The sequence below is a fragment of the Labrus bergylta genome, chromosome 17 (genome assembly GCF_963930695.1).
Source record: "Labrus bergylta chromosome 17, fLabBer1.1, whole genome shotgun sequence".
NCBI lineage: Eukaryota > Metazoa > Chordata > Actinopteri > Labriformes > Labridae > Labrus > Labrus bergylta.
The window spans coordinates 14,614,689-14,629,268 of NC_089211.1; the positions used below are offsets into that span (position 1 = coordinate 14,614,689).

Below are 14,580 nucleotides of genomic sequence, written 5' to 3' on the forward strand. Positions count from 1 at the left end.
ACATAGTTATACTGGGGAAAAAAAGTGAATGGGCTTGAGAAACGGAGACTGAGGCCCTGTTTATACCTTGCATTAACATCCATCCAGGGTAAACATATAACAGGTGGACAGAAATGATGTGCAGGCGTTTACACTTTGCATTAACATCGCGTCTCCCTTGAACACTTCGGGTCTCACAGGGGTTGGTCCTTAATGTTGCCTAGGATGCAGGGGCGGTCTCATCTACCAAACCAATCTGGATAAATGTGTGCCAGACCACCTCGGTACGTTGTCTCTCATAAGCTCTCAATCACTCCTCCTGATGCATTGTGGTTGGTTCCCACCTTGCATAAAAGGTTATTTACTTATCAGATAACACAGGATAGCACAGTTCAAAGAGATGTGCTCCTGCACCATACGGTTGCTCACGCACGAGTTCAAGAATGGGAAGGCAACGTGGACATGAGGTATAATCAATCCCTGCCTTGCGTAATCCAGGAGCATTAGAGGGCCTCCTAGTACGAATGAGCCCTTAGACTGCACTTAGTCTTAAAGGGTGTTAAATGCATAGCCTGCCTTCTTTTGAAGTGAAATGAAAAGAAAACAAGTTAATCTGAATGAAAGTAAGTGTTCATTTTTTCTAAATGAGCTCTAAAGATTTTGCCTCAATTGGTGCATTTGCCATTTTCTACAAAAATACACAGTTTTTGTTAAGATTTTCCTTTAGTGTAATAGTAGACTATTTTACGAGTTGAGGCATCGAAGGCCGGACAGGTTGTGCGTGCTTCACCTGGACTGTCTCCATCTCGGTTGTCCATGTTTTTGCGGAGTGTTCTGGTTTTGGTTGGCAGCTCTGGAGCCTGCTGGATGGGGCCTAAAGTCGCCTTCTTCCCTTTCTTTCCCAGTTCCTTTTCCACTTCTACAAACACAAACAGACGAGATTTAAGGAGCAACAACACATTGCAATCAATGTGTTCATAGCAATAAGGACATCTATGGATACAAAAAAAAAGGAGGCACTGACCGTCAGAGATGCTGGACTCTTGGAACATGGTCTCAAAAGCTTGATGTGTTTCAGCAAAAGATGGACGTTCTGAAGGGTTCCATCTCCAACCTATGACAAAACAAAAAAAACAAATGGGTGTTTCACATAGAATTGGGTGCCTTTTATTCATATTTGGGATGACCAAGTTTTGCTACTCACAGGCCCTCATGAGCTCATAGACCTTCTCAGGGCAGCCTTCAGGCCGGTCCATGCGGTAGTCTTTCTCCAGCAGCTCGTACACCTGGGACAGGTCAATGCCGGGGTAGGGGGACATCCCGTAGGTGGCGATCTCCCACAGTAGAACGCCAAATGCTAATAAAGGGAGGTACAAGACTATTATATATACACACAAACACACGAGTCATGCAACCAATAAATGTCAAGAATTCAATTTGTTTCTCAATATTAAACAGTAACTAAAGGAATACAGGTTAATGTTATCTGTTCATCTTGGATCAAACTTACCCCAGACATCAGACTTAATAGAAAATTTGTTGTAGGCCAAACTCTCTGGAGCAGTCCACTTTATGGGGAATTTCGCCCCAGCATGAGCTGTGTAGGTGTCTCCAGTCATTAACCTGCTCAGGCCGAAGTCTGCAACCTTCACCAAGTGATTCTCCCCGACCAGACAGTTTCGAGCAGCTAAGTCCCTGCAGGAGACAATACAGAGGAGAGAGTGAATGATACACTTTTGAGATCAGAAAGAGACTTAAAAAAAAACTAGTTGAAAAGAATGATCATAGCTGGCTTTCATATACTTCAGTTGATAAGAAGACAAAGAACAAAAGTATCTAGAGTCTTGTTACGACATCAAATGAAGTGTTGGATTTCCACAGATGTTTTGCATACAGAAGAGTCACAAGCTGTGTCTTGTCAGGTTTGACAATTAAAATGCACTTTGGCAAATACGAAAGACATAAATCATCTTATCTCTTCTCAAAAGGCCGTGTTAAACGAGCCAGAACAAACAGGCTACGTTACAACATTGACTTGTCTGTGACAGGATGAGAGAGTGAGAGGAGAGCAGCTCGGGGGATGAGGGAGAAAAGGGAAAATACAAAACATTTTTTTTTTTTTCCACTCTGTAGTATTCTTCCAGATCTGACTGAGACAAAATATGTCATAACACAGGTATAATGGAAACTGAGAAGCATAATCTGTGCACCAACCTGTGGATAAAGTTTTTTTTCTCCAGGTACTCCATGGCAGAGGAGATCTGTGTGGCCATGTGGAGCAGCACCACTGCATTGACCTCCTCTCTGTTACACTCTCTCAGGTAGTCTAGTAGATTCCCGTGGGTCATAAACTCTGTGATTATGTAGAACGGTGGCTCCCGTGTGCACACACCTAACAAGGAAACAAGAATACAAAACAGAAGGCATCAAAATTCACTAAAGAGTTTATGTTTGTATCTCACTTTTTTTCTTTTTAACCAACTCTTTGTCCTGTTCAAGATGATTGATTGTTAAGAGAAAAAAGATGACAAATCAAGGGCTCGTCTGGAATAGTCTGCATACCTAAGAGTTGTACTAGGTTGGGGTGTTTGATCTCTTTCATGACAGCAGCTTCTTTGAGGAACTCCTCCACCTCCATGGTATCCTCCTAAACCAAATGATGACCAAAAAGTGAGAAAAGCAAAGGTTGCAGTTGCCTGTTTGTAACAGCAGATGGTAGCATTATTCAGGTATAATAAAGATTTAGAATTAACACAATGTTACACTTGAGATAAGAGTAGGTATCAAATGTTTGCCCGTAAGTTTAACATCGCCTCTTTTTACCTTGAGTGTCTTGACAGCCACGGTGAGGTTGTACTTCTTCCAAACACCCTCGTACACCTCCCCGTACTGACCCCCTCCCAGCTTGTGCTTCATGGTAATGTCAGTGCGCTCCATCTCCCACTTGTCGTAGTTGGGAGAAACGCCGTAGATGGTGGGCTTGTTGCGTTTGGGCGCCGGGTAGTGCAGCGTGGTGATGAGGCCGTCGGCCACCGTGGAATGGTGGTGCACCAGTTCTGCCAGTGTGTTGAAACGGCTTTCAGACGAGACGTACAGCTGCAGGAGAAAGAGATTCTACATTTGAGTAGATGTGTATGAGAGGTCAGTTCATCTGGGGATAATGGACAGAGTTTTAACAGCTGAGAAAACAATAATCTTCATCAAATATCTGCCATAGGTCTTTTTTTTCCTGATAAAGTCTGATAAAATACCAAGAAGTTTATTTAAAGAAAGTGGATACAACATGACTAGTAATGGTAAAAAAAAGGTAAGTTTACACATCTTGTCTACAAACAATAAGCATCATTAAACAAACAACTGGAGTATTAAAAAGCATGAAACAATCGTGTTAAATCTTCACAAAACAACACCTAAATATCATCCTAAATATCACCAGCCCAAGCCCATTGAAAACCTACAAAGCAGTACTCAGGAAACTGGCAGATGGAAGGATATTGGTCAGGGCTCAGTGGACACAGTCTTTTCCATTGTCCGAGTCTTACATAAGCCAGAAATGATTTGCTCTACAATGTGTGCTGTGCATTTCATTACTTGTGAAATGGCTCTTTGAGCGAGCTGAGGGCACATGGAGGAAAAAAAAAAAGAGAAAAAAGGAGCAACCTTGACTGCAGTGGAAAGACCTTTGAAATGTAAAGAGGATTTAATGGTCAGTTGGCCGCTCTCTTGGCTTAAACCTTGACCATCTACGAAATCTTAGTGGGAAAAAAAACTAGAAAAAATCTTAGTTATTCAGAGCAGTGTTAATCACAGAGGTCAGATTTGCAGCTTAGAGTGCTGAGGTAATCTAAAATTATCGGAGGAGTCTATCATACCAGACTCTTGAGTTTCAGCTCAGTGGGAGCATGGAAAACAATACAAGACGGGGAACCGTTTTTTTTTGTGTGTTCGTCATTTTGTGTGTGTGTGTGTGTGTGTGTGTGTGCGCATGTGCGCGCGCGTGTGTGTGTGCATACTTGGCTGCATCTGTCTTTGCTAATGCATGTCTTAGCATGGGCGTCAGTGTCTGGCCGGCCGTCTGCTGGCCATTATGAGGCAGCACAGCGGTGGTTAGAAGCATTCTTGTCATAGCTAGAGTTCCTCATGCCAGCTCACCTCACTGCATCACGACAGGAGGGTGACAGAGCCAAAATGGCAGTGGCTTCTCGACTGACATGGCGTGTTTTGGGGGAATCCCACAGAAAAAAAAGTCAGCTGTGTGTGCATATGATGAAATATTGCCGAGATGTATCTATTATGACTGTGGGGGATATACGGATTCCTCATATATGATCTGAAGTCGCCTGCCTTCTTTTACATTTTGGAATTTTTACAACACATCATGTAAAACCTCATAGCTTTTTGGAGTATTTTATGGAAACTAAGTAAATAAAATGATTATTAAGTTTTTTCACTTTGCATTGGAAATCTTGGAATGTTAAAAACCCAATGCCTACCTTGCCGTCAGATGCAGTGTTAATCCTGTAATGGTAGACTCTCCCTTCGTACCGCAGAGAGATGGACCTCTGGCCGGGGCTACTCTCGCTCTCGCGGACCAGAAAACTTCCGTTGATGCCCGAGCTGAGCAGGTACTCTGCGGCGTTGCGTGACACGGGCCCATGGTACCAGCTGTGCTTCTCAAGGCTGTTGACAGGGGTGATGTAGTTGGACGGCACCCAACCCTGGCCATTCTTGGTCTGTGCCTCGCACCATTCGCCATTGTGGTTGTAACCCAGCACACGCAGCTTCTCTCCTAGGAAACAGAAGTTGAAATATTAGACCTGCAAATATCTCATCGGCTGCTTTTGTTGACATTATCATGCAGCTCATTCATGAGAGTTATTACAGAAGGTTGAACTGTTGTGACTCAGCATGTTGTAAGTCAGACATGCAGGAAGTCACTGCATCTAGTGTCAAGTTTCCTCACATCATGATTCTGTCAGGGACTTTTCTTTTCTACCAGCCATGGGGTTTACATTCAAAGAAAGGTATGTCTATTCTCTGGTTGGAAGGTATACAAGAAAAGAAAACAACTACGAATTCCACATCAAAATCTTTGCTAAACTTCCAAATCCTAAACCGTGTGTAATACTGCTGTATAGAACCAAAGTAAAATCAACAATCTTATGCACCATGCCTCATATTAAGCCCTGGAAAGTAATGTCACACAGGACATGTTCTTGTTTATTCCGGTGCATATGTTCTTTTCTTCCTTCCTCTGTTTGTGTGATCCGTCTGTGGTATTGTTTTACAGTCCATGCTTGGGACCATTGTCAGGAAGTGAGAGTCAGTCATGGATGGAGATAGAGGGGGAAGGAGACAAAAAAAAGCAAATATGCACATTTCTATGCATTAACATGTCGATAGTCAACTTAGCTAGATACATGTCCCTTTGCATGTCAACTTACAGCATCTAGCTACAGGGAGTTTTATCCAGAATGTGAACTCTGATCATCATTACTGCCATGCTGATAGAACCACACTGCACTTTCAAATCCTCTGTCCGAGATGAGCACAAAAAACGGATGCATATAAAAAGGACAGCGCTGTGTATTGTATTGTTGTTCTCCTCCTTTACCTTTAGTGATGCTGAGTGTGTTGTCACCGCTTGCGACAAAATCATAGAGTGCGACGAACAGGTTGGGGTCATTCTCACTGGGTCCAGCCAACAGGTTCTCTTTGGAGTTCCAGCGAGCCGCTTCTGTCAGACCCTGACTCTCAAAGTCTGGTCTCTGGAGAGCTTCTGAAAAAAATGTAAAAAAATTAATAAACAGTACATCAGAAAAAACATGCACTTTACTAGAATTTGAGGGTGGATACTTCAAACAATGCATTTATGAGAGGAAACCAAGGGAAATATGTCAGCATGTGTTGTGTGTGGTTTCATTGTAAAGCCATTTTCCCATACAGCCATACACACTCAGGATGATTCAGCAGCAATGTCAACTGCTCCCTCTCGGTTTGTCTTTTAAATTCTTCTTCATCTCTTTAACACAGCCTTGCCCCAACAAGCAGGCCATCACAGCTGTAATTCCGAACGTGGGATTAGAGCCCTAAACCTGATCATGTGACCTGCTGTCTGTAATACTTTTCATTTCCTGGATTATCTCTTCATTTTCTTGAATACCTAGACGACTGCCACATGTCAGACCGTGAGAATTTGTCTCGGCATGAATCTTCTCTGCAAATGCAGCATGGATGGGATGTGCCTGTTTTCACAGGTAAAGAGAGTTCAAAGTGCTTTAATGTTAAGTCATGTTAATTACAGACAGCTTGGATTATCGCAATTATAAAACAGTAAAACTGATGGCTTAATTACAAAACGTGGAAAATCATAATAATCTTAAATCAAGAAACTTGTTTTAAGAGGAAGAGAGACCAAAGGAAAGCAAAGTGAAACCTTTTCACTCCAGATTGTGTGTCTTGCTCAGCTGTTGTCACACATGTTTTAGAGACATCTTACATTTCAACCCCCAAGCCTACAAACACCCACATCCTTCCAACAGAGACAGCAGACTGAAGCTGGACTAAGCTCTCACTTTACAGGGATTGTTTCACAAACAGCAATGAGATACGAGGATTCAATATTTTCAAACAAAAATGTCTGTTCCAGTCTGAACTTTTTCTTTGAATTCCCCCAGATCTCAGTATGACTACTAATGACATATGATGACTTAACGTAACACAGGCCAAACACAGCAATGCTGATTTAAATGATAGATGGAAAAATGCCTATAGCACACGATATTCCTCTTATTTCTTTGTTTTGACGAATTACAGTTGTTTGTGTTTTTAAGTTTTTAGGAAATAAGGCACAATTTAATTTACTTTTAAGTCAGTTTGAACAGTTAAATGAAGCCAAACAGACAGAGAAATAACAGAAAGAGACATGGTGACCACAGAGTCTGAGGATTTGGTAACACAAGAAAGACATATTGACTTTTAATACGTTGCTTTAGTAATTTAACAATTATGATCTTGTGCAACTATAAAACTACCCAAAACACATATAAAAGCTAAAACGCAGTTCCCAAACTATAAATGTGCTTCATGCCAAAATTGTGTCATGCAAGAAAAATATAACTTTTTCCATATTTTTCTAGACTTCCCTTGGAAAACCTAATGGGATGATACATTTGGCATCATCAAGGCTGTTTATCTGAAAGACAATATTTTGTATTCATTTGCTGAAAAAAAAAAAAAAAAAAAAAACTGGAGCAACACCAAGTCCCCCAGCTGCACAATGTAGCAAATCACAAATTACTCACCACGTTCATTGCATAAGTGGATGTTAGCTCGAAAAAAATTCCACAGATCTAAAGTGAGTTTCTGCAAAGGATAAGCAGTGAGCTCATCTAATCTTTTGCAGACATTATGCCTGATGACAGACTGCTAAGGTCTGTCTGGTCTGAAGGAGACCGAGGTGGAAGAAAATCTGCCAAAAACTCCTCCACAACCTTTAGATGTTACAACGTCGAGTAAGAAATGCAAGAAAGTTGCTTTACCTTGGGGAAAGAACAACATGCACCGAGTGAATGTTGCTCATCAAGGCAGACTGGAGTCACTATAAAGCTGCATGCAACTATGGATTTACACAATAAAAGAGAAGCGGAGGAACACTAACAACAAGAATATTCAAAGTTCTTTTCACATAATACAGAAAATAAAATGACGATGTAGGAAGATATTAATAAATCCACGGGGAAATTTGGTTGTTACAGTTGAACACGGTATAGAAGTAGGAAATAAAGAAATAGATATAGAATAAAATGTATGTGATGAAATAATAAGCTATGAACAAGCACAGGGAATTGAATATATGAACAATATTTACAAATATACATGTGCAGTGTTGAACAGTGTAGATATTTCATGGGGTATTGCACATAAAATGCAGCTGCTGACAATTAGAAGCCTTAAATTCAAGCCCGTTTTCTGGGAGTTTGTTCCACATGTGTTGCAATAAAACTGAAGGCTGCTATATCCATGTTTAGCTTAGACTCTGGAGGCAGAGAGCAGACCTGACCTGGACCATCTGAGAGTCTGCATGGTTCATAACGCTGCAGCACATTAGAAATGTGTGTTGGGCCTTAACCAGTTAGTGCTTCATAAACCAACTGCAGTATTTGAAAATCAGTTCTGGGACAAACATGAACACTACATGTTCTACTCTGAGATTTCTGGCCTCGTTTGTGGTCTTTAACGTTAGAAGCTAAACACTACATTTATAACTTGTGCTTTGATTCAAGATATATTCATTTCAATTTGATCTTTGATTCACTGGAGAAAGTTTAGACACACAACCAATCAATGCACTGCTGAATCCACTTACTAGGGCTTTTAGTGTATAAATCTGTGTTGTCTGCATAGTCTTTTTGTTGTCTTTGGCAACGATCTTAGAGAGGAAACTGCCTAGAATTTCTTTCTTTCTCTCTTTAAAAATGTCATCCGTATATTTAATTTTTAAGACAGGGATTACATTTTATGAGCTTCTGTGACGGGGGAGCAGCTTTGTACTCATAGTTGGAAAACATATTTCTTGCTAGATCCTTGAAGCAATAAGTAAACAAACAATATATAGCATACAAGCATAAAAATAGTACAATCCTAAGGAAGTTAACAGAACATATGGCGCCACCAGCCAATCACATGACATTGTTGACAAGTTGCAGGCATCTGTATAGTGAGAAGCTGGTGAGAGACTTCCACACAGCCTCTTCTGCAACGGTTTGCTCATGAACTTCTAGGGGCACATTGAGACAATCAAAGCCAAATGCGGTGGTAACAAACCTGCCATTTTGCTAGTGAGGACACTACACTGAGTTTCAGCTGGATCATACAGCTTGGTTTATAATCTCATAGGTGGTTCTTATCCTCAAAGGTTTTTAAAAGCAACAATCAGGGGTCCTTCCCTCAGCTAGAAAAGTTGCGGGTATCTACAGGCCTAATGCCGAGTAGAAACAGAGTTTTTCCCCACATCACATACTGACGAAAGAGAAAAAAAAAGTGTCATTCTATAAGCATGCAGTGATAACTGTTGTCAATGGCTAGCCAGTAACAGACAGTGAACTCAGTTCAGTTGCATATGAAAAATGTTTGATCATCATCTTGCTCTCATTTAGCTGCTTTTACTAAAATCAACAAAAAAAACCCTCAGGGATTACATTTACACATGCTTGATATTGTTACATTTTTGAATTAATGCAGAAAATGTAGACAGATATTACATCTCCCCTGTATTCCTGCTCACATTAACAAGTGTGGTATATCCCCAGTTACAGATAACACTATTATTTATAAATAATACAAATTGTGTTTAATGCTTTCTGGCTGAATCTGTGTTTAAGCTGAGGTCAAAGGCATGATTCAGACCTCAGAACAAGATAGACATACCATTTGTCCAAGAGTTTGGCCTGGTCATAAAGTATGCGGGCAGCACATCTGACCAGCCCATGCCACACATGTCCACTTTACGGGCCACAAATACCACAGCTCTTTGTGAGAGGATGACGGCACACTGACACATGGACGGTGACAACACAAGCTCTCAGAAAGAAGAGAGAGACATGGAAATAAAAAGATGTCATAAAGGAAACTGAGGTGAGTGAGACAGAAAAAGTGAGAATTTGATGCATGGCTTGGCTGCACTTCTGAGATGAACCTCAATATAATGAAATATAAAGCATTCATGGCTACAACTACACAAGAAATGTAATCAAACAGACTACTTAAAAAAAAGAAGAAGATTTTTTTGCTGGTTTGGGTTGTAGTCATTGTTAATGAGCTAATTTACACCATGGGTAAAAGGAGAATGCAGCTTACTAGCAGGCACAATAAACACAAACAGTAGCATGGGTCCAAAAAGTCAAATACAGTGTGGTCCACTTCCATTTCCAGTATGTTGGCTCTAGTCCCCAATCCCATATTTCTGAGGCATAGAAAAAGAACATCTCTGGCTTACATATTTCTCTTTGCATCAGCGGTCATCACTCGAGTAGGAAGTGATACAGATCGTACATTTGATATGGTTCTCATGCTGTAAGATATTGGAGGGCTTGTTCCAGGATTCAAAGGAAGAGAACAGGGAAGGTCAGATGATAAAAAGGCAACACAGAGTTTCCAATGTTTTTTTTTTTAAACTACAAGGTGCCCTAAAATCTTCAAATCCCCTTCTCCTGTTTCTGTAGAGCTCCTACACATCTGATATCGAAGAAATATTCAAGTTAGCGTCGGCCTAACAAAGCGTTCAGGTAGAAAAGTTAGCTTTGCAGTGGAACATTTTCGTTTAGAGTTTGCTGTGCCTTGGACCATATGGGCTGGAAATTAGAGACACTTTATCACAGTCATCCACTTCAGTGGAGAGCGTACCAGGACTATTAACTCTATTAAATCATTTGGTTACGCAATCTTTGGCGCACATAATCCTCCACTGACTTTTCCATCACAAATCAATTACTATGTTGATCATGACCAGCCGGGATTTCTTCGAATTCCCCTCATGTCCCAATCACACATCATGGGTAAATCAATTACATACATTAAGTGTGATGAGATCGGTGTAATGGGGTCTTTGGAAAAGAAGTAATCCATAGTCTACTCAAAAAAGGTAAATGAATAGATCATAATCTTCTAAGTTAATTACTGAAGCACGCAAAATCCTCCAAGTACTTGAACGTAGAAGAGAACTGAAAAGGAAAGCACGGACTGAGATTAGATCCCCTCTCCTCATAAACAAAAGTTAAGTGGGACACGACCAGGAGTCAGATTTCCTTGTATTCTCCTCTCAGTCTCTTTTTCCACTTCTTTCCTCTTCAGCTAGCCAGTGTGTCTGGCCTCCCTCACCCTCCCCTGTGCTTACTCTCTGCTTTCCCCTCCCCATTCTTCTGTTTCCACAGTGCAGAAATCATTGTTTAGCCGTCACATGGTGATACTTCTTATTATCCTTTCCCTTTTAACCAGACTCTGCTCTCTGTCCTTCTTGACATCTCTTTTTGATTGGTTAATAGTTCTCAAAAGTAAAGCTTCAAAAAAACACCATCCAAGCTACAAAACAACACTTCAGCAATCCCAAAGTTTTCTTACCTTCCAAGTAACAGCTGGAGGAGGACGAGAGGCCTTTCTTAGATTTACAACCCACCAATTTCAGGCATATCTCCAACATTTTCATTTGCTTTCCTTTGCGTCTTGCTGGAAAGTGTTGTTTCTGGTTCAAATCAAAACGCCCGTTAAACGCTCCCCCTCTACATGTGTCCAACAGTAGAAAAGTTCAATCATAAGATAAAAACCGACAAAAGAAAAGAAACACCAAGCCAAGGTGTTAAAATACACAGGATATCTTCACCTCTTTACTTTCAGTTACTGTAAATCCCTTTTTATCCCAACTCCTTTCCGAAACTGAAGGAGCGGCGTCTGCTGTCCGGCAAAGTCTATCAACTTTCTCTGCTGAGCGGCTCCATGTTTTTTTTCCCCCTCTTTTGCTCTTTGGCTTTTTTCTTGTCTCCAGTTTTGTAAGATAAAAAAAAAAAAAAAAAACAATCCAAGAGAGCAGGTTCTGTCCAAAAGCTTGTTAAACCTGTAGATGTGTCAGTTGAGTGGGCAGCAGGGCAGTCTGGACGGTGCCATTCATATGTCCTGTCCCCCTGTGTGAGTGTATCTGAGGCACAGGAACTACTCGTGCTACAGCTGCCAACAAAGGGCCTCTTTCAGGCTCAGCCTGCTGCACTCAATGACATCAGCTGAGCCCTCCCACCTCCAGCAGCAGACACACAATGAGAGGGAGAGAGCGCCACCACACACACACACACATACGAGCACCCACCAAGAAAAATACAAACAACTGCAGAGAATCACCCAAAATTCTTGCCAACATGCATGATGCCAACTGCAGACAACTTACTTAAAATGGTGAAGTGTTGATTGAGAAAAGATTTTAAACTATTCTACTTTCCTTCTGTTAAAGGTACGAGATGTTTACAAGAAGCTCCTCCCCCAACTTTACCCTCCTTCACCCTATTACTGTCCTCTTTCTCATCTCTACTTTTCCCTCTCTGTATTCCCAGATGTTTACAGGTTGCGGAGTCAGTTCTGGAAACGGGACTGGGTTGTTAAAGACAAAACTTTAGCTCTTAATAACAGGGAGGAAACAATGACCTCCACACACCACTCAAACACGGCTCATTTGCCCCAGGCCATTTTAACTGGGGATAAAGTAAGCTGTATATTATTGAAATGAGATAATTATCTTTCGCTCTTCAGAGAAACATGTCTTGCCATGTGAGCTCAGACAGCACTCGTGGATTGGCCATGTAAGGAAGGAATAATCATTGGCAGCAGCTCAGCTGTCTTGCAACACATTTTAATGAAAAATATTCCTAAACGTTTTGATACAATGCTCATTCAGAGTTCGTGACTTTTTTTTAAAACTAAATCAGCTAGTAATAAGTCAAGTGAATACTTTAAAATGTGATCAAAGCAGACAGTAACTGTCCTCGTGAATCCATTAGGAGTGCGAGTGATGCAGTGAAGTCCAATTCATGTTTACTCTATAATTCTTTTTTTACAGGACAATAAATGTTAGAATTATGAATTTATTTGACTATTGCTGTCCATCTATTGATGATAGAGAATCACTATTAACACTCAGACAAGCTAAAAAAATAAAAACTAAAAAAAAGCCAGGTTTAGGTATATCAGTTTAAAAGCTCATCAATCGTCATTTTCACTTTAGATTTAATCTTCAAAGGACACGAGAGCAGCTGCAATCGGCTGACTATGTCAGGCAAATATTTTTCCACTTTAAAGACAAACATGGCTACAGAGATAAGAAGTCCAGTCACACTTTTTTTGTGACTGGACAGAAGCCTGCTTGATGACACCATAGCACAAAGCAGGAATGCCAAACCAGTAAACTGGCTGACCGGGTCACTGGAATTCCCAACCTTCCAAGTAGGCGAGGACTAAAAATAAGAACCTTTAAGTGAATTACACACAATACAATAACAGCATTTTTAAAGAGGACATATTAAACCCCATTTCCACCTTTTCAAACAGTCCCCTGTGGTCTAAATGAAACATCTGCGCTGTGCTATGGTCAAAATATAACATGAATCAAACACCAGAGGAGGTTTGTGACCCTGTATTAACCAGCTCTCTCAGAATGCTACGTTTTGGTGTGTGTGTGTCTCTTTAAATGCAATGAGCCCCCCCTGAGATTTCCCGGTAGACATCACTCCTTCGCTAGCGAGAAGAAAAATGGCGGACCTGCGTAAAGGGTTTGCTCTAGGCTGGGTGTGGAGTCCATGGGTGGAGATATCAGGGGAGAGGAGGTTTTTTTTTTTTTTTTTACCAGAATCCCACTGTGGCGTCACAAGGAGAGCAAATTTGAAACAGAGCTCTTTTCTCATTGTTGTAAGACTTATGCAGACAACAAAAAGGACTGGGTGGGTTTATTTCACAATTTGTGGGTCGTAGACACTCAGGTTACCCAAATAAATGTTCAAAAACACTGTAAAAGTGGATTTTTCATAACTGATCCTCTTTAAAACAAAATGAGGAACACCTATTAGTGCAACACAATAACGCTCTCAAAGAAATATAACACATGGGTTTTAGTGTCTCTCCATTTATCAACTGTACTGATTAAACACACTTGTTTTTTTTTGTGGTCATCGTGTCTGAAAACAAGAATACCAAGAATTATGGACAACGTCTTCTTAAATGTTGGTATATCTGATGGCTGTATGAATGTGCAAGGTTTTCCAAACCTATTCAGCTGATAACACAAGATGTAAAAGACTGCAGGAATATTGGTTGACTGGTCAACTTGGCTAGCAGGAGATTGGGAACAATAACCAGATGTTTCTGAAGGCAAAACTGATTCATGTGCAGTATAAAAGACAGTAAGAAATACGAGAAGAGTATAAGAAAAGAAGACTAGAAAATCGAAAGCTAAGGTCATGGACCTCTGAGAGAAAGGCTAGACATTGTGCAGTGCAGTTAAATATGCTAATGGCTCAGCATGTTGATTCCAACAAAGGTTCACCTCAAATGTATATTCATGTTTGCTTTAATGAAGATTCATGAAAGTCAGAGTAGTTCAGAAATGGTTTGCTAATCAAAAAAAACGTCATCCTGCCTCTGCATCAATGCCAAATATCGAATGATGTACAAAGGGGATTGTTAATAAGGGGTCAACCAGAAATGTCTTCTTGAAACTTTTTTTTTTTTTTTTTTTTTTACAGTTGCTTCACTTCTTGATGACGGCATGACTTGGAGGGCTCATTGAACTACCAATATTATTGTAGTGGCAAATATTTAAAAACAAAAGGATCAAGGATTCAAGATAAAAGATTTGGATAAAGGTCTGAAAAGAACTTAAGAGATTTAAGGCATTAGGGGGTGTCACAGTTTTAGTTGTTATTGGGAATATGATCATCACATAAGCCTTCGATTTCAATCACTGAAATGAGAAGCAGCAGTAGCCAAGTATTTTTTTTTGCTCCACCCCTTCCTTTAATTTTGGCCAAGACCAAAGGAAAATGAAACACTTCAAAGATGACTAAGTCT

The 14,580-nt window shown here is 40.6% G+C and overlaps 1 protein-coding gene across 8 annotated transcripts in view; it reads right to left on the reverse strand.

Moving 5' to 3' along the window:
- Positions 1-14,580, reverse strand: part of abl1 (c-abl oncogene 1, non-receptor tyrosine kinase) — a 30,989-nt gene that overhangs the window by 3,400 nt on the left and 13,009 nt on the right. The window contains exons 1-10 of one of the 8 annotated variants that reach the window (XM_065965243.1): positions 11,098-11,693; positions 5,594-5,755; positions 4,473-4,768; positions 2,803-3,093; positions 2,542-2,626; positions 2,194-2,371; positions 1,490-1,674; positions 1,184-1,336; positions 1,004-1,093; positions 770-898 (exon numbers count right to left, since the gene is read on the reverse strand). In XM_065965243.1, the coding sequence (XP_065821315.1) occupies positions 770-898; positions 1,004-1,093; positions 1,184-1,336; positions 1,490-1,674; positions 2,194-2,371; positions 2,542-2,626; positions 2,803-3,093; positions 4,473-4,768; positions 5,594-5,755; positions 11,098-11,182 (1,654 nt within the window). In that variant the 5' untranslated portion in view covers positions 11,183-11,693. Of the gene's footprint in view, positions 1-769; positions 899-1,003; positions 1,094-1,183; positions 1,337-1,489; positions 1,675-2,193; positions 2,372-2,541; positions 2,627-2,802; positions 3,094-4,472; positions 4,769-5,593; positions 5,759-11,097; positions 11,694-14,580 lie in introns of those variants that run through there. The other 7 variants (XM_065965244.1, XM_020629861.3, XM_020629859.3 and 4 more) reach the window with 7 other exon arrangements.